Source organism: Lytechinus variegatus, chromosome 7 (genome assembly GCF_018143015.1).
Source record: "Lytechinus variegatus isolate NC3 chromosome 7, Lvar_3.0, whole genome shotgun sequence".
NCBI lineage: Eukaryota > Metazoa > Echinodermata > Echinoidea > Temnopleuroida > Toxopneustidae > Lytechinus > Lytechinus variegatus.
The window spans coordinates 232,121-253,316 of NC_054746.1; the positions used below are offsets into that span (position 1 = coordinate 232,121).

The 21,196-nt window shown below is 34.8% G+C and overlaps 1 protein-coding gene across 1 annotated transcript in view; it reads right to left on the reverse strand.

Annotated features, from left to right (window-relative positions):
• Positions 1-16,535, reverse strand: part of LOC121419455 — a 73,758-nt gene extending 57,223 nt beyond the window's left edge. The window contains exons 1-2 of the mRNA XM_041613933.1: positions 16,470-16,535; positions 14,572-14,761 (exon numbers count right to left, since the gene is read on the reverse strand). Of these exons, the coding sequence (XP_041469867.1) occupies positions 14,572-14,761; positions 16,470-16,535 (256 nt within the window). The remainder of the gene's footprint in view (positions 1-14,571; positions 14,762-16,469) is intronic.
• Between the last annotated feature and the right edge of the window lie 4,661 nt (positions 16,536-21,196).

Sequence of the window (21,196 nt, forward strand, 5' to 3'; positions counted from 1 at the left end):
TTATATTATTTTTTTTCCTTAAAAATCATGAATGTTGTTCAGGAAAGTTGAGTGAAGTGGTTAAGATAAGAGGCAGGGGTAATAAGGGAAGTGCGTTTCATTTTTCTAAATTTGGGAGTGTTCCCTTTTTGGGGTTGGATTGGAAAGAAAGAATCTCTTGATAATGAAGTCGTTTGGCAGGATATTAATGACAGGGAGTCGAGTCATGCAAACAGGGGAAAAAGCAGACAGTAGGTAAATGGCCAAAAAATGTATTTGTACACAAAAGGATTTAGAGTTAAAAATCACAGCAGAGTTGATATTTTGTTAGTCATTTGGATATAAATGTCCTGTATAAATTAAGGGCAGGGAGAATTTACAGAATGAGTAAATGAATCACCATCAAATAGTTATTAAAGATTTCATAGTATAGTTTTATCAAACTTTTCCAAATGAAGGTCTAAATTTACTTGAGGGGGGTCAACATGATGGTTCTCCTCTTTTGATGATTTCTCGCATGAATAGATATCCATATAGATGCATGTATAACCTAATCTTAATACCATAAATAATTGCCCTTTATTAAACTCATCTCAAGACTATTATGTATGTTTTTAAAAACAAATTGTTTTTTTTTTAATTCTGGGATTTTTCCAACATTGTATCTCAGAGGATAAGAAGAATTCTACAGACCAAACATGACTTGATTCCATCTCCATTGCTTCTTGTGCCTGTATCTATATAGTGTTAACAGAATACAGCACTTGCATACAGACATGGGGGGCTGGGGGCACTTCACCCCCCCAACAAAAAAAAAAAAAAAATAATAATAATAAATAAATAAATGAATAAATTTTCACAATTAAGGAAAAAAGAAAGAAGAGTTAAATGCGTTAAATTTTCTGAATGTGTCAAAGGCTATCATAACCTTGTAATAAAAATTTGGAAATTCTTTGCTTGGTTGCTTGGCTTTCTCACAATTTTTAAAACAAAATTTACACAATAGGCCATATCTAGCCCCCTCAAAATTTATTGCTCTTTACACCACTGGAATACAGTATCAAAGTAGTAGGATTTTATTTTCCAAGTATTGAAAGACAAATTCAAAACATGCAATTAAATTACATAATTTTTTATACAAAGAAGAAATGCGGTCTATTATTGTTGAAAAATGGAATTCATCATTCAGCAGTCTTGAGGATATAAACTTTACAGATCTGTTATTTTCATACCTTCACTCTCACAGTAGTCTATGAACATTGACATTTGCTATTTTTAAAAATTCATATACATACAACAATGGTTCTCCTGAGATGCACTGACCAGAAAGGGAAAATCCCAAACTCATGATTCATTAATATCATGATTATATGGTACCCTAATATTCCCATCACCCATCTCTGATAATAAAGCTCGCTTCCATAATCATATCCATAAAACCATATTTTAGAGGTCCCAATTTCTAAATCCAGATATTTTATTACTCTATTTGTACATCAATAGATCTGAAAAGAACATTTTAGAGAGCAGCTATGGATCAAAGAAACAACAATGCTGCCCTCTATATGTGGTATAATGTTACACTTGATGCAAGCTTGATAAATGTGGTACATGGTTCATCTTGCAGAAAAGAATATAACTGTAAAGTCAAGTACAAGCCCAAAGGACATATGGCTTTCAGGCCTCACCGAGGATCATCTTAAAGTCTTTAAAATGATACTGCCTTGGACCCATACATATATGCATGTCACTTACTTGCAAGCAGATTAAAGGTAAATGCGAGTTTTGGTAACGATATCAACATGAGTTCGTACAGAATCCAATGAAATGACCACCAAAGTGTCTGTTTGTATAAATAAAACGCATGTGCCAAAGGATTCTGCAAGAAATTGTGTAATTGCTAAGAAATCAGCAAATAAGCACAGGATTCGGGTAGGGCGTCGGGCCCGACACTCTAAGCAATAATACATTGCCCCACGTGTGCTTATCTGTGTTGGGGATCTTCGGTGTGAATATTTTTCAGCGTAGATTTCAAGATTCACAAAGTTCAGTTGATGTAACTGTACTAGATCTAGATCCTCGATGATATACTGACAATTAATCCTTGTTTTACAGACTTTCTCATGAAATCAGTGTTTACTGCAACTACAGGAATTTCTCTTTAACTGCCCTCCGTGCGTATACATGAAAATAAGTTTAACAAAATACACTAATCATTTTGTTTGTTGTAGATTTGGACAGCAAGCAAAATCTTTCAAGCATAGGGTTTGTTTTACAGGTTTGTAAGAAAAAATGTATAACCAGTACTTAAGTATCTTTTTTTTTTAATTCACCCACATATGCAATATTTCTTTGGAATGTTAAAGGTGTCTTTTAAAAATATAGCTGTAAATATCAACTTGTAGTATTACAAAACATAATTTACAACTATCATTAATTCATACTTCAATAATTCTGCTAAAATTCAAATCTTACTTAATTACCATCCTCTAGTTTACATATTTCTGATTTTCTTGATTAAAGAAAAAAACACTTTACAATCTACTTTAGATAAGAAAAACTTAGTGTAATAAAAAAAGTCAAATCCATAACCAAATGAAAATGCTGTCCATATATTTGATCTACACAGAAAAGAAAACAACATGTGCATTATACTTAAGAATAGAATAATAAGTGTTTGTTAATGAAATGTTTAAAAAGAAATCCTATGACTATCTCAATACAAACTAAATCTACATCAGTATAATATAGACATTTTCATACACTATATAATCTCCAATGAAGGACTATTTGTGAAATCAGAACATTTTTTATTAGGGTCTCTTCATAACAATTTTTTCTAGTTTAGAGATTCAATTTAAGCTAGATACTGTTTCATAGGGGTTTTCACACATGTTTCAATGGACTATAATGAAGAATTTGGTATAAATACAAGTAAAATGCCTCACTCATGTCATCTAGAAAGGGTATCATAAACATGAAATTATCATATAAATTTCATTTTTATTTATTGATTTCAAAAGCACATCTACAAATCTTGATGACTTGGCTGTAAGAAATTATCAGCTTCTAGCGGCATCTTCCGTGTGACTTTTATTATTCATAAGGTTATGTACTGGAGCAGATATCAACTACACACATTTCACAGCCTCGATACATCAAATTATCAAAGACCACTTTAGATTATTAAAAGCTTTCACAGAAGAAAACCTGATTACTCGTCCCTTGTATCCCTAAGATGCTTTTTATAGCACAACCCCATTTTCACAAGACATCATGAGACCGAGCACCTTGACGATAATCAGTGATAGATTGTCAAGCTAAGCATTTTCTAGCTTACATAGTTCCAAGTAATATATGGTCTATCACAGTTTACTTCCAATAGATGGAGATAACAATACTAACTTTTTTTAACTTAATTCATAAGCTTGAATACAACAGACTATTTTTTCATAATATTCAAATAAGTTCTTTGCCACTCTCTCAGTACAAGACTTGATTTTAAAGGGTTGCTGTATTGTTTGTATTGTTTCTGTTTCCATTATTTAATGATTGAAATGCATTGAATTTCTAAAACAGACAAGTAATAAGAATCCCAATTTTTCTGCATCTATTCACTATAATATTCAGTTCAATATTGTAGATTTCAACTCATATCACTTTGAGGAAAACACCTCCTAATCAGGTCAAGTTCATTTGATATCCTCAGAATGAGCGCACATCTTTATATCTTATCACCATCAACCCATTTGCATTCATCTTTGTGTAAACAGTGCCTATAAGCTTCCCGCAATCCATGCCTTTAACAGACTAAACGCTTGGAAAAAAATAATGGCAAGGGAATGGCCCAATTGATTCTACCCTTATTGCTTCTAAGAGACATTAAAATCAAATTTGAATATGGGGGGAATCTCTTAAATTGCAATTAATCCTTGAGGGACTTCTAAAATCCTGTTACTAGCCGACCATCTGCAATCATATTTTCTTGCCAGCGCTGCCAATGCTCCATGTTTCACACAAGATGATAATTGTTGCCACAGACAGCAGTGGTTTTGCGCCAAAAGCCATGACAGGGTTAAAATATCAATGTAAATGATTGCTTTGCTACAAGAGATTAAGTGAAAAAAGGATTCTGGACTCAATATTTGTTGGAAATTTCTGATAATCAAAATTAAAGTGATACATAGCAGATTTTATATGAAGTAATAAAAAGGAAGCTATACTATATCTAAAATAAATTCATTCTTCAAATTTATGGATGGGGTGGACCTTTCACTTCAAGGTTGCATTATTCTTGAATAATAATGTATTACTCATAATTAAAGAAACAGAGTAAATAAATTAAATGGGCCATTTTATGTTCCCTTCAATTCTTTTTTTTTGGGGGGGGGTAAGATTATGATAGAGATATCTTTATCTAAGCAGTATTATGGTTGAATCCACGTCAGAATCTGATTGATGTCATTAACACAGCTTAGAGCCGCATTTCATTTTAGTTTAGATCAGGAAATTTAATAGACATTGTATTCTCTGTAGATCAATTATTTGCCAATCATTTGAAATACCCTTTGGCAGGTTGGACGAAAATTCAATTCAGATTACTACCAATCGCTATTCATTACCTAAAATCAATTCGGAATAAATTAATGAATTATTGTTTGTATGTTTTAAAAAATTCAGAAGAGCAAGAACAGTACTTAAACATATAATAGTTGAGCATAACAAAAGACCATGATGTTTAATTCACATTGAAAATTGACATTATGTACGATCTCAAAAGAAAAAGACTGCAGGGGATGCCAAAGTTATGAAAGTAGAATTTCCTATTCTTTTCAAAACATTGATGATACCAATATAATCAGATCTTGATATATTGATGCTCTACCTTATCAATTAAAACCTTTCAAAAGGAGAAACTCTCTCTTCTACACATTCTTGCTTTCCACTCATTTATCATCATCACCATTACATTGTGAAAGATTAGTAATCAATCATTTAAATATTGTATAGAATGAAGGTATATTGTTGTATTCATTCAGTCTATGTTCAACAAAGTAGCTTCATCTTTTTAAGTCCTTTTCCTGTATTGAGGACACTTCACTTACTATAAAATCTACATCAAATATATCATTCCTTGAGTATGATTGGTATTACTGCAAAAGTCTATTTTATTTCTTCAGAAAACTACAAAATTAAATCTAATACAGATAGTTGGGTTGGTCCCTGGTGTGAATGTGTGTGCTGGATGAACAATGCATGCCAGTTGTTCATGTAATTTTTCAAGTTCTAAGTATTATGAACTTTTCTGTAAATAAACACACTGCTACTGTGATCCAAGTCAAAATGAATTTCATAACACATTAGAAATGAATTACATGTACCTAGAAGTTATATGTGATATCTATTGAGATTGGTATTTTTTCTTAATAATCTTATTGCTTCGAAAAGTAGCCTCTGTCAATTTTGTGAAAGTTTTCCAGTGAAAACTCAAATAACATGAGACTCATTCTAAATATTTTTTTTTCACATTAACAGTATAATTTCACATAGCCCCTTTATACAAACAAGACAGGGAAAAACAAAAGGAAGAAAAAAAGATGAGACGAGAGAGAAATAGAGGAAGAGAAGGGTGAAAAGAAACAAAGGAGAGACGATGAAAGGAAGGCAGAAATAAAGATAAATAAAAAGAAATGTAATTGAAACTGAGATGGCCACAACGGAATTTATGTGATAAAGAGATATATTGTCTGAACGCAACAGAAATATATGTGATAAAGAGATATATTGTCTGAACACTCCAGAAATATATGTGATAAAGAGATATACTGTCTGAACACAACATAAATATATGTGATAAAGAGATATATTGTCTGAACACTCCAGAAATATATGTGATAAAGAGATATATTGTCTGAACGCAACAGAAATATATGTGATAAACAGATATATTATCTGAACGCAACAGAAATATACGTGATAAAGAGATATATTGTCTGAACACAAATCCTTGAACCCAAAACATATATAGTTTTAATTTGACTATTTCACTTTCTTGGTCCTATACAAGAAACTGAGTCATCTTATATAGCTAACAAGTGAAGATTCTTGATTCAAACCAATTTGGTAATAAACATTGCCTGAGGACAAGCAGGGACATACATTACAGGGGTGAACCTTTACTTCTGTATCATTATCAACTTCACCCTTTTCCCTCCTCCCCCCACAAAATTCTTTCCACATTACCCCCCCCCCCTCTGCAGTTGAACAACATTGTGTCATTAGCCTGGCACCACTTAATATTCTCACTCATCCCTTCACCTCCCCCCACGGTAACATTGCCCCCCCCCCCCCTCTGCAGTAGAACATTGTCTGCAGCATGTCATCTCTAAACATTTTCACTCAACCCCCTCCTCCCACCCACCACAGAATTCTGTTCACATTGCCCCCCCCCCAGCAGTTGAACAACGTTCTTGTCAGCCTGACATCTCTAAATACTCTCACTCAGACCCCTCCCCCAGCCTCCTCCTCCGCACCCTACCCCCAAAGAATTCTTCCCACATCACCCCCTTTGCAGTTGAACAACGTTGTTGTCGTCGGGCGACACCACTTAATATTCTCACTCTGCGACATTAAGCATACACATGCATTATACTTGATTGATGGGTTCATTGTAAATGTGTTGAATAAATTACCATTCTATAAGAGAATTACTGATGCACTATACACTAAAATACGGAGCAAAATATGCTAATACAGAAGTTGACACACGGTAACCACTTCAAAATGGTATATTGTGGGAAAAAAGGGAATGAATAGATGAATATAGTTTGAATGGAATAGTGGTGCTAATTGTACACTGCATGATAGACATGGGTTTGGGGATTAGGAATTCATGCAATAGTTTTGGATATAGTTTTATACTAATGGAATGCTGGAGTCAAAAAATTATAGTAGTACTAGAGGGGATACAATATGTTAGGTAAGTAAACTTATATAGCCTTACTTTTTATGTTCAGTATTTTCATCGCATTATGTAGAAATCAACAAATGACACTGATTCATTATGTGCCTCCTTGAATTTTCCTTTATTCACAAAAGGGAGAACTCTTTTAATTACTAAAAAAAGGTAAATACTTTAATGATTAAATCTCGGACTACCAAATAATATGGCAAAATATGGACACAAAATATCCATGAGTGAAAAAGGTTAAGAAAATTAGCTAGGTATTCTGCTTTTTCATTGCTAATAATTTGGTAATTATCCATGGAACCTTTGAAGTAGCATCAAGTTATAGAAATAAAATTTTGATTGAATATCAACAAAAATATAATTTTGTTTTTGTTCTATTTCTCTTCAAAAGTAGAATACATTTAGAAGATGTTCTCAGATTTCAAACTGTCTGGGCTGGGGTAGCAGTCCGCAATAACATCTGCCATTGTTTTTATCCCACGTAGTAAATACAGAGCGTTGTCAGTCCTATGTAATATCAGCACTGCTCCACTTACAAGCATTGCAAACAAGGATGCAAGAAATGTCGGGCAGATGTTTTGAGCATCACCGCCAACCAATGAGTGGGGGAAAAAATAGAAGAAGATTAGGAATTGGGTCACTGAAAGGTCACTCCGGTGGCGTTTGCTCCCTTGCAAGTTTTGCTTCGTTTCTCGCCCATGGTGTCCTGCACATCAGGTGCCTTTAAGATTGGGTCTATTTTTTGGTAACAATGGTTTCAAAAAATAAGAGCAGTAGTCCACAAGTGGCTTATCAAAAGAAAAAAAATTAACAGAGAGCTGAAGACAAACTTATCGCCAGATTAACTGCTACTTGTATTAGGCCTATATAAAATCAAAACAAATCTTCCACAGGCATAGACTATTATGCATCTCTAAGAACAATTTTCATTATAAACCGTAAATTAATAGAGTCACAAATTTTTCTAGGACATCATGTTTCAGAATCCCAGGCACAGAATGTTTTTTTCCTTCAAAAATTATCGGCCTTGCGCTGCACTCAACCCAGGTGAGATAAATGGATACCTGGCAGGATTAATCCTTTGAATGCAAGGCGCTGGAAGCAGCAGATCGAGCTAAGCCAGTTAATTGGAATAGATAACGTTGAGACAGATGGGGCTCATGAGAATTATTATTATTACATGAAAGCTTAAAACTGATCTTTCCTAAAATAATAGTAAATAATTCAAATTTAAAGAGGCTATAATTGAAGTCCCACTGGTTAAGTCATCATCAGTTTCTTTTACAAGGAGCATATTACTCGGACTTTCATGTCCTTGCAATAATGTCTGAAGAAGCAAAATTTTCACTTGATTATCATATCGAATATTTCTTTTTAAGACTTCCGTTAAGCGTCCTATCACCATCCACCATCTTGGGCGCTCCATGCCGTTGCCATACACGCACGCCAATGAAGTTATTGGAGAAGACTACATCAGACATAAGCAGTAACCGTGACAACGCTTAATTAGAGGACGATCCCACCGAGCGCAATCCAGCCGAGTCCCACATATACTCAGGTATATGGAGTGGGGGAGGAAGGCCAATCAAAGTTGCATGAACTCAGTCCACTCGCCAAGCTCAGCTGCCTTAACTCTCGCTTAGGTTTACTGCTAAATCATCCAAATCGCATCGTTCTTGCCCCTGTCATTTGAATTATGTGCCTAAATAGGATTTTTTTTTTACTTTTTTCATTAAAAAAAGGCATCTGATAAGTTCTTGTTGCAGATATCAGAACTTTCATATTTTCTTCAAGGAATACCCTTCCTTTCCTTAAATTTTCATCCCCGCTCCCCTTCTCTTTCTTTATCTTCGTCTTTCACTCCTTCATCTCTCTCTCTCCCTCTCTCTCTCACGAACACACACACACCCACACTACCAAATATAGATATCAATGACCTCATTACAAGCCATTAAATACCTGTCAGCAGAAATCACCTCTGCCACCTAATCAGTTCTTATTCATTGACAATAGAAAAGAATAAAAATATAATTCATCTTTTAGAAAGTATTTGCATACATTCAATGCATGCAATACAATAAACTGATAAAATGAAGTAAAAGGAATATGTTCATTTTGATTTTGATTGAAACTTAAAAATACCAATACGAAACATATTTTTCAAATAATAAAAATTAGAATAGCATAGGGTTGGATGGAGGAATAATATAAGAAACATATCTGGAACTGACAGAAGGCATAAAAGCAGTTGAAACTTCATTGTGTCACAAATAGTGTTTTAAATAACCTAGAAGGCATTTCATAGACAATGCTCATTAAACAACACCCAAGTCAGATTTCATATCATAGCGCAGTAATTATGCTGATTTTATGACACCAGAAGCAAGCAATTTTCTTGTAAGTGCCTGCATTATCAATAATGATCAAGCCACGCTGACGCACAGCCATGCGTGTCCGTCACGCTTCATTGGGCCGGAGAAACTAAGACTGCAACCGAGATGAGGAGAGAAGAAGAAAGAGATGGAGAGAGAGAGGATGGATCAAGGGTGGGATGGGAGAGGGGTTTCCATGATGAGGGAATACTGCGGCCAGAGGACGGAGGTGATGGAGGACTTTGTAATATCACAATGCCGTCTTGGGATTTTCTTGGAGTCTCTTTGCCATATGCTACAGATGGGAGGAGTTACGGGATGATAAGACAGATGGATAGAAGAAAACTCTGGAGTTCAAAATTACACTGGTTTACAAAATGTTAACAAAATCAATAACATATATTGTCAAAGTGACACAAATGAATGGAGGTATTTTATTTAATTTATTGTCAATGTTAAAGAGCAACAATATACCCTTATCTTGCCTAGAGGCCTATTTTGGTCCAAATAACACTAATCAAATACGAACTTCTGTACATAAGTGGATGTGTTAAAAATAAGTGACCTCTTAAGGGTCATGCAACCCACTGGGTTAAGACTAAATGCCATATCATGCTAACACCAATGGAAAGTTCACTATGTCATTGTCAAAAGGGCATTCAGATAAGGTTGGCTGCTCAGCACATATATATATATATATATGTAGTTAGGAGTCATCTGAGGCACAGGGTTATTTCAGGTCACGGTGAGAGAAGCAAAAACCATTTCCCCTCTCTTTTCCCCAATTTTTTTTCTCTCCACTCATGCTATCTCAAGTTCACTGGTGTGAAGATGCTATTGTCATTATACCTATACCCTAAGCTCACCAAACATGTGCTATGTATGTATGCCACATCATCTAAATGGTTTCTCCACGTTGCAGCTTGGCTAAGTACGACAGACAGACAGACTTGAACATAGCTGGATGGAACCACTAGGGCCAATATTACAAGAGGAATAAGAAGCACGTTCTCCACCAAGCTTGAGTGGTTTTTTTCAACGGACTTCCGCTTTTTTTCTTTAAGGAGATATTAACAGAAAACTGGGGCAGAAATTCTTTTTAATTTTTTTATCGCAGCAGAGTAGTAATTATGCTAGAGGATGGGTGGCAACAAATGCTAAACCAATGACATGCCCAGAATCAAAAGAGTTAAATAAAAACAATTAAAAAAAACCCTAAACTGAAACTGTCAAACTTCAACTACAAATACATGTATGTAGGCTTATTATACATTTAGAGCTTTTCTTTTTGTTCAGCAACATTCTTGAATATCAAATCAGACTATGAAAATCTAAACTCAGTAAGATTTATTTCATTTTTATTTTTTATGGATATTCCAACTTCGCAAGAACTGATCCTGGGTATGAAACATAAAAGGTCCCAGAATTCTGAAACAGATTATTATCATAGCTGGTCTTTCACATTAGCGACCCTATTTCTTTCTTTGTTTGTTTCTGTTCAGTAATGCTTCAAGTAAGACACCATTAAAACCATACATTGTCTCACTATCTTTCTCAATGGGTTTTCTCAAGATCTTACTATAGTAGTACTTGTTATAAATCACTCAAAACACCTGTACTTGAGTGATAAATTAGGCCTTTTAGTCCCACATATTAATCTTTGTGGCATCCTTTCACAGGCATTCCTTGGCAATTCAACTATGTATTAGCCCCATCTTCACTTCTACATGAAAGAGCCCACTTGTATTGACTGCAGAACATAGCAACACAAAACTTTTCTGGCAATCTGAGGGAAACTGGACATGGCACCACTGAACTCTACTCACAAAATGTTGACTTATTTTACCATGGTAACATAAAATACAAAACCTCAAAAGTTGAGGTATGGAGAGCCGAGAGCCAACTCAATTACAACAATATCTTTCTCTCCTCTAACAAACTATAGCCAACTTGATAATATAAAAATGTGGTATCAGTTGAAGAGGGAAAAAAATCATTTACTACAAATGGAATATCAAAGTATTTCTATTCAATTATATTAATGGAGAAAACCATGGGGGCAATTAAATGGTGGGCATTCACACCCTTATACTTGAAATAAATGTTGTACATAAAATGAAGTATATATATTTTAAGTAAGATTTAACTATGAACTAAAATCAAATAACAACAAAAACATTAAGACAGACAAAAATCAGAAGAAAATATGGAACAGGCTGGAGCAAGATCATTCTTAAGGAAAGATAAAAACAAAACAAGCAGAAAGAAAAAAAAAGGCGATACACTACCTATCCAAACAAATCTAGACAATAAATCAAGACATGGGGCAAAGAAGAGCTAAAAGTGGGTATCCTAAGCCTAATTCTATTTGACAAATTAGGTAGTGTTATAGAGGAGTTGGACAAATGTAGACCTTTTAAAAGTAGAACAGGTAAATATTATGTTTTGTTACACTTGGTAGGAGTAGATGAGCTATTTGGCATAGATGATGGATGTAATGTTTTGGGAAGGACTTAACTAGATAAACTTTACTGTTTCACCTTTTTTTTTGCAAATCCAGTGATGTGTAATTGAGTTCATGAACTGGTTGTTATAGCCTCTCTTCAAGAGTTGTTTTATTGCAATGACCTACCATACACATGATCCATATGCATCTGTACAGTCAATGTATTTTTATGCAAGTGAATTGAAGCCTTGAGAAACTTTGGTAAAGGTTACTTGTCAATAGTATTGGATTATTTGTATTTAACATTTAAAAAAGACACTCCAAACCCCAGACTCATCATTATCAAATCATTGAAAATAAGGGAGCGAATTAGATGGGAGGAGAAGTTGTATTATTGGAAGAACATTCTTAGTCATGTAACGTAATATGTTGCATTGAAACAAGACCACCTTCAGCGTGGTCAACTTTAGTACGATGTAGGTGTATTATGCACTTGGTCAGGCTATTAGTGTTCAGACTGATTTGATATTAAAGTATAGGTAGGTTATTCAAAAATTATTGCACTAACATGACATAAATTGGGCAGAGAGGAGAGAACCCAGATATCCTCCAGTCTCAGAGGATGTTACTATGGTGATGCAATCCTTCCATTAGTCACTATATAAACATATTTAAGAATGGTACACCAACACCACTCCTGGTGGAGGGAAGATCTATGATGTACGGGTGGGGTGGGAGAAGTGGGGCATAGAGGAAAAAACCAAAACAAGTAGCATTTTCCAAAGATGTTGCTGTGATCATGGTGATGCAACCATATTTTCCTAAAGAATTGCAATGGAGCCAGAGGAACATGTTAGAGAAACAACAATCCTGGTGGAGCTAAGATGCTGAAAGTGTGGGGTAAGAGAAGAGCCCTCAGTGATGCAATCACACCTCTCTGAAGAATTGCCATGAAAGCAGAGGTAAGACTGGCTCAGAACGTCACTCCTGGTTGCATAAAAATGGATGAATGGGTGGGGTAAGAGAACTGAAGACAGCATCTCCATGGATGTTGCTATGGTCATGGTGATGCAATGGGTAGTTGTACCAATACAAGTATAGTACCTGTATGGCATCAGGAGATGCTGCATTCTCATTAACTGGGCCCACACCCCGGGGAGTCATGAGGGGGGATGATTGATGGATGGATGCCTCATCACAAATGACTCAAGACAACTGCATCATCTTCAAGACAGTCTCTGCCAATGAGACGCTATCAAAGGATCTTGACATTCATAGTACTCTATCCATACATACTGCAGAACCACCAGCAAAAATATTTTACTGTATATGAACTAACTTCAAAAGAAATGAAAAAAGCTTATCTGAGATAAACGTGATCTAGATCATTCAAGACTTTTTTCATGAATAAACCATCTAATTGAGAAGGCTCTTTAAATAAGTAGGACAAACTCTGATCTCCTCCATATGAAATTTTGAGAAGGCACAGTAATATATGAATCTAAAGCCTAGTATGCATAATACATCATAAGCAATCTGTGAATTATAGATTGGCATGAGGAACTGTGGGAGTAAACAACTAAAATGATATCTTTAACCATTGGCCTGATGTAATCATACTTCACTGACTTCTATCTATGGTTCAATACATGTGCAGGACTCCATATCAGGGCAACCTCCTCCTAATGAACCTTTGAAATCCAAACCTTACAGCAGCTCTAATATTCATTCATCTCCTATTTTTTGCCTCCATATTTCAAACCATTATTTTTTATATGACACCTAGAAAGATCCTTGTCATTTGATTGGTTGTTTGATATCGATCATTCGCCCTATTTTACAATATCATCAACCATGCAATTTAGGATCCATTCATCATGCAATTTTGGACCCATATGATTTTGTCCATTAAACGCGCGCACTGAGACAGCAGGCACCACAATACCACTCATGTTTGAAGCACACATGTTGTATGTACGCAATAATCAACAGACCAAGCTAGCACTGCATGACCATATTTTGCATCGAAATACATAAGTTTCATATGAAAAAAAAATCATGTTTTAGGTGTCAAATAAATCCAATAATGAATGTTATTTTCAATCGTGCAATGGACAGAATACTTCATTCAGTAAGAGATGATCCATTGCACTCATTCATTATTTGTATATCATAGCGGGAACCTGTAACATAAAGCTTGGCGATTGATCATGGATCTGATAATTGATTGCATTGATTGTGTATGATTGATTGTAAATACAAGCCTCATGATCAGTTGTATGTCATAGATCACAGTTTAAATAACAGAAGTAGGAGTGGATCACTCTCTGTATTTGTCAATGATGCAAAATACTCTAGGCATCTTGATCTGTTGAAAATATCTGGTGTCCAATGGTTATAGGCCCATGCACTCCAAGATGGTCCGGATGAAAACATCTCTGAACACACAACTGCATGAGACAACACAGATTCACACAGAACCACTACCATTTGACTGTCTTTAACAATCAAATCCATGCTTCAATATGTTATAGTAAAACCAATATATTACCTTAGTCATATGAAGATAGATGGCTAAAACTGCACAACTTTGAAATGTATTACAGAGCATTAAAGAGAAATACTGGGTAGCCTGTGTACTTCTTAATTTGACCAAAGCTGTAAAACCCTATCAAGTCTGTTTCACGAAAAACTGTAACAAAAAAAAATTACCACTGATTAATTTGCTATACAGTAACCCAATATATCTGCAAACACTCCTAAAAGAAAATGGCTCCCTAATTGTCATGGCAACTAAACCTCACCTGTTTCACTTCCATTATCTCCTCCACCATGTATTGAGGACATCACATTCGTGAGAGGGGGCGGGTCTGAGCCGGGATTGGACTGAAGATCATCGGGCGGTCCATAGCCAACTGAATTGGGGCCACCTCCCCCACCGCCTCCTCCTACCAGAGGGGTGTGGGTGGGATTCTGGCTACCAGATTGTGATGACTGTAATGAGATGAAGGGGAAAAAAAGAAATAATGATCTAATCACAAACTGCCTTTTCAGAAGATATAAGAGCATTGAAAGGAAAAACACAAACAGGGAGTCTGTAAGTACAAAACTAGAAACATCATATGGAAATAGTCAATTAGACTGAAAGTTTTTAGTCCGCTTTTTAAATATATCATGAGTTTCTTTCACTGGCATAAATCCTTGCATCACAACTATTGTTCAGGGGGATGATCTATTACTCCACCCCTCCCCAACTTGAATAGCATGATGTTGCATATTTATACCCATGATTTCTTTCATATATATGCTACATGTATAAGACTTCTTATACAGTGGATCTTAGTTCTAGTGAAATCCATGGTATAAGTGAGATAGTATAGATATTGTTATCAATAATTTCATTGTATAAGTGAAGGCATGAAATAAACTAATTTCACCCCTAACTTTAATTTTATCAAAGAATGTAAAAGAAACTTCAAAATTGTTCTGCTGGTTTCATTTTCTTGTCCCTTTCTTTTGTTAAGTTCCTAACCAATTTATATTAAGGTCACACTTTTGATGCATTTACATCATAAAGTTGAATAATCTGCCCGCTTTCAATAACTCTCCCAACCATAATTAGCTGATGCAACCTCATTACTATTGTTGGGTTATGAAAGCAAAATCTGGAATGAAGCGCTAAGAAAATGTGTGTCAAAGAGTGTGCAAATTGTCGGGTAAATTATTCACTTGTTCTTTGCGTGACTAACGTGATGAGCCTAGTAAACAGCGTAGAACTCATAAAAAATTTAAGTAAATTAGGCAGTGAGATGTGTAGAATTTGCGGTAATGAGTATGCTCAATGGCTAATGTATGCAGGGAAAGTGGGGAGGGAGGAGAGATTCTGTACAGAGTTTTAGGAATGTTCCCACTGACATGCTCTCTGACTTCTCAAAAACCGATGTGGTGTACAACCATCAGAGAGTTTGACAGAGTCAGAGGGGTATGGATGGAGAGGGGAAAAGCTATTACAGTGTTAATAAAAATGATTTTAATAACAATACTAGAAATTCTTGATGAGATACGAACTACAGAGTGCTTTGCAATACCATTCCTGGCTACCATAAATACCATTTTGTTATTCCATGTATTTTTCATGCATTTTCCTTAATTTTTTGTAGTCTTTAAGTGTATATTATTCTGTATTCTGTTACTTGCAATTTTTGTCTATGTATCCAGCGCTTAGAAACAACGCGTATTAAGCGCTTTATAAATGTTGATTATTATTATTATTATTATAAATACAATATGAATAAATCACAATATATCAGGCAGCAACATTAGTCTACTTCAAGTCCAGTGCCTTTGTGATCGGGTTAACAAATGGGTAGGTCTTCAACTTTTTTTGGGGGGGAGGCAGGTGATGAATTTTCAATAAATCTTCAGACATCTAGAGAAACCTAATACTTGAAACCATTTTAAATGTAACAATTCACAAAAATTCTATTCTCGGATCTGAGATCCTACAATCACCATTTTCTTCTTTCAGGTTCAACTCTTCAGAAATATAGATGGCAATACAATCGGTTAATGATTCAAAGGGCATTTATCACTGCTTTCTCAGAGTCAATTTTGAGTTCCTGCGCTAATGGCTACATAGTACTCTCGCATGCATGCACCAAGCATCCATAAGATGGACTGCGTAATATGGAGTGGGAGATACCGCATCAATGAGAACACTGCAGGAGAAGTGGCTGCAGTAATACTCCATTAGATGCCACAGAGTCATTAGACAAAGACAAGGGCCTATCAATCACACAGTCTAACACGAGCAAAGGGAGACGGGAGTAGAGTGAGAATGGGGGTAAAGGTGGATGAAGAGAGAGAAACAGACAAAGAGAGAGATAGAAAGCCAGACAGATAAAGAGAGATAGAAAGAAAGACAGTGATAGAGAGAGAGACAGAAAGAAAGACAGTGACAGAGAGAGCAGAGCCTCTTGAGAAAACTATTGCAAATTCATGAATTGGTATATTCCTATGATACATATTCACGACAAAGAACAGAACAGGAGGGGATATAATAACACAAAATAAAATAAGACAATTTATTGTAAGATGATAGAAAAGAGGATGGCAAGATGAAATGTGACAGCACTACATATACTTCTTTATGAAAGAAGCAAACGTGTAGGAATGAGGAAAACCGTATCTCATTATTAAAATAGTATAGATGCATTGAAAACTAGATGGATAAGCTATACTTCCACTACAGTGGCCAATACCTGGCACTGAGGGTATTAAAAGTAATTCTTCCACCTGACATTGTGGCTCTGTGGAAAGGACAACCACACAATGTCAGTTCATCCATTCATAAACAACCTGTGATAAATCTGAGGATGGGATGATAAATTGGGGGAGGGGGGGAGGAAAAAAGGTAAATGAGGGGAAACTATAAGAAATGTTGGGGCTAAGACAAGGGGTCTTTCTTTCTCTTTTTTTTTCCTGAGGCAGAGAGCCACCACATCATAGCCCCTGGGCCAATTTTGGTCAAGGCCAGGAGATTAGATGACACATTCTTTCCTATTTGACATTTCCTCCGCTCTGCTGAGAGAAATAATGACTGCAACAGGAATACACATAGAACTATTATGTACGTGGTTCTTGTCTTGTCGTTCCACTTTTAGATTTGGGAGGGGTGAGCAGGGGTGATAAAGGGGGCAGAGGTGGGCGGAGGAGGGGGGTCAATTCGTGCTGTAGTCAGATAAATACAGTGGATGAACCTGAACTGATGGACTTGATTTAATAGACTTTTCAAAATTTATGACACCCCTGATATTTGCACTCTAATAGAAAGGAAGTCAACTGTTTAATTCTAGTAGAAATATTCATATACCAGATAATATGCACTTGTTTTGGAAATGATTGATATCAGAAGAGGGGACGAGTTGTACCCATATTTTCATGAAAACTTTTCCCAATTGATTTAACCAGGCCTACAAATAGGACAAGGATTACAATAATTATTTTAGCCTATATCCCACACACAAAATATATTGAAATTGTTGAAAATGAAAAATTTCAATTACTGCTTCCCTTCTAAAAACAATTACTTGTCTATAGTTTTTACTTGAATAAATAAAAGAACACAATTGTATTAGCTTATAATATTGAATTTTGATAACAGTGTCAGAAAAACCTCATCCGGATCCATTTGCTGGTTTTGAATTACAACCATTGGATTTGTAAGTCTTATCAATCATTCTCTAAAATCACTCCATTGATCTAAGTTAGATGTAAACATCTTTTTTCTGGCTGTCTATGCTATAGTTTTTCTGATTCATGACATTATTCCCATATATCAATAGTCAATGCATTGATCAATCCACCATGCACTTTCCTATACATAAACCCCATCCTTAATTTTACAAATTAGAAAATAATCTAAAACAATTACAACTAGGCGCAGGTACAACAATCTCATTTAAAATAGAATATTTCATAACTCTATTAGACTAAGAACTTCACGCAAAATAAAAAACTATATCCTAATACAAGAGTCAGTCCAATCCAAGGAAATTGTTCACAAAAATAAAGTTCCAGAAGATCTGCAAAGGTGGAGATGCAACTCCAAAAGTACTCTGGCACATGTACCCTATATGATGACCACAACTCAGAAACTAGCTCAAAGGGATTAAGTAATTACTGCCTATTCAAGGGGCTAAGAAACAGGAAAGAGAGATAAGAAATGACTACTATTAAATTTCCCCTTTCCCCATGCTATTTGTTTTCTTCTTTATAACTTCACGTCGCTCCACTCAGGGATGTATTTGAGTTATTATTATGTAAGAAGTATTAGTCAGAATGACAGTAGTATAATTTTGACTTCTAATTCATTTCTGCACTTTGTCAAGAATACCAATGTTATGTGTTGACTTTGACAGGCTCAAGGATAGAAAAGTTGGTGTAAGCAAGCTTGTTGAATGTGATCCAAGACAATTCTCAATATTGCCTTATCCAGTGGCTCATTCTTCATTGATATCTAATAATCAATGGATTTGCAGCAACAAAAGGAAAACAGATTCAATGAATTTAAAATACAGTGACGACTCTCCTAGTTCAAAAATACATATCTTTGAAGGCCTATTTCTTTCATAATTCACCAATGGATAGCAGATTATTCAATGAATATCCATCAGTTGAAAGATTGCAATTAGGATAGAATGTAGGCTATATCAAATTCTATTGTTTAGTGCACACATCCACCTTGCTCGGCTCTCCTATATTACCCTGCCTAATCTAGTCTATGATTCTGCTGCTCACAGCTTTTGAAGAATTCATCAAGGATAGAGTACTTTCCTTAAAAGGTGCATTTTCCTTGATTTAAATGACTTATAATGTTAGTGTTTGTAACCAAAGTTGACTAAACCATAAATATGGCATCTCTATAAACCAAACAAAAATGAAAATATGTCATTTTGCATGTAAAACAATAGACCTCTAAACACGTTCAAATTGCACAAAAAACAGGGGGGGGGGAGTCCATCCATGATCAGCCATGTTTGCATCGTTCTTGACGTTTATGATGACTATGTAGCTGGCACCACATGATCACTTATTTTTGGCTATTCTTTCAATCTCTAACCTTGAATAGGTTCTCTTCTGTCACGCACAGTCTGATTCATTCTTTCTTGAACTCTTTTGCTTTCTTTATATTTTTACTTTCTTATATTTTGTTTTTACAAGGAAACACATCTTTCATATTTCCTTTATGTAGAATAGGTATAGTTACAAATTGTTGATTGTGTTCATTTTCAGATAAACGAGATCAAAGGAAGTACTTTGATTTGTTGAATTGAATTGAATTGGTTAATTGAAAAAAATATCAAACAGGCAGCTCACAGGCTGAAAATGTTCCATTTACAAACAAAAAATCAACAGAGAAAGTATAATTATACAATGGTGAGAGATTAAACATAAATTGAATTAACATTGATAAAATGCAGAATGCAATTCATAGAAATGACGATAAAGTTATTTTCTACAATTAAGTTTGAAATCAAAATACAGAAACAAACAAATAGAGCTAAATGGACAACAATGAACAAAAGCAGAAAATGAGTGGTTAAGTTGAAGCAAGGGTCAAGTGATTGAAATTTATTTAAAGAAAGTAATTCTGTTGTGTAGATAAGAAATAATATAAAAAGAAACAGTAAATTTCAGTGTGCAGCAAAGTGTCCATGTTAAAGGAAATTTGATAAATAAATATTTTAACAATTTTGAAATATTGCAAATTAATTTACAGATAAAACAAGATTGAATAAAGGGTAATAATAATAATAACTTAAGTACAGTATAATTAAACACAATAAGAAAATGTCTCAGTATGTAAATATGATTTGTGCACTAGAAATGAAAATATATTTAGATAAAATATCAATATCGATAGCTAAGAATACCTTTTCAAATATGCCATAAGAAATCTGTACTAATTATTGACTGTAATTAGTATCACATATTGATATCAATCCTCCTCAATCTTTGATTAAGAGAATAATATGAAATCAATTATTAAAATCAATGCAAGGCTGTACTGGTTAATGCTAAGAGAATGAAGGTGCACTTACCTGACAAAAGGCAAAGACTTATTAATAAAATGTGAATTTACCCTAAAAATATACTATTTATTTTCAAATTATCAATCAAACAGAACTATATTTGATGGTAAATTTGATTAAGTAGATTTTGCAATCATTACATCTACTAAATTGTAATCTATTCTTGTCACTCTCTATGGATCATCCAATAGTTTGAGAAGGTAACATCGCCCCAGATATAAGCATATCACGTAGAGTCAATGACTCAATATATCCAATTAAAATATTGCTCTCACAAAAGAGGAATTCTAAATCAAGATGCAATACAAACAGCTACATAAGATCCATAAAACAGAAAGAAGACCAGAAATAAATCGGAAATTACATTTCAGATTGCAGATCTATGGCAGAACTGCCACTCTTCATCAGCGGGATTTTTTCGCGCCTTTTACTCCTCACCGTTTCACTTTGACGAAGAGAAGAATTGAGGTCATAACGACTTTTGGCTTTCCATGATTTAACTTGTGATTTCCTCACTGCATTTCCTCCCATGCACTGACAGCTCATTCAAGCATGTACCACTCTCATTTTGCTTCAAGATTTTTGTTAGATTCTGACACTTTCATCTTTCGATCACGTGCATTCCAACCCATTTCTTCAATATTTTTTAGTTTGAACTGTTCAAGTAAGCACTTACAAAATACTTGGCTGAAATTATCCTCGGCTTTTTATACACAGGTCTATTATTTGAAATAAAAATAAGAAAACCTTACTCTCTTAACAAATATTTCTTCATAAAACAAATAATATGCATCTTTTCAGGACTTTCATTTTCCATCACATTTCTTTAATATTT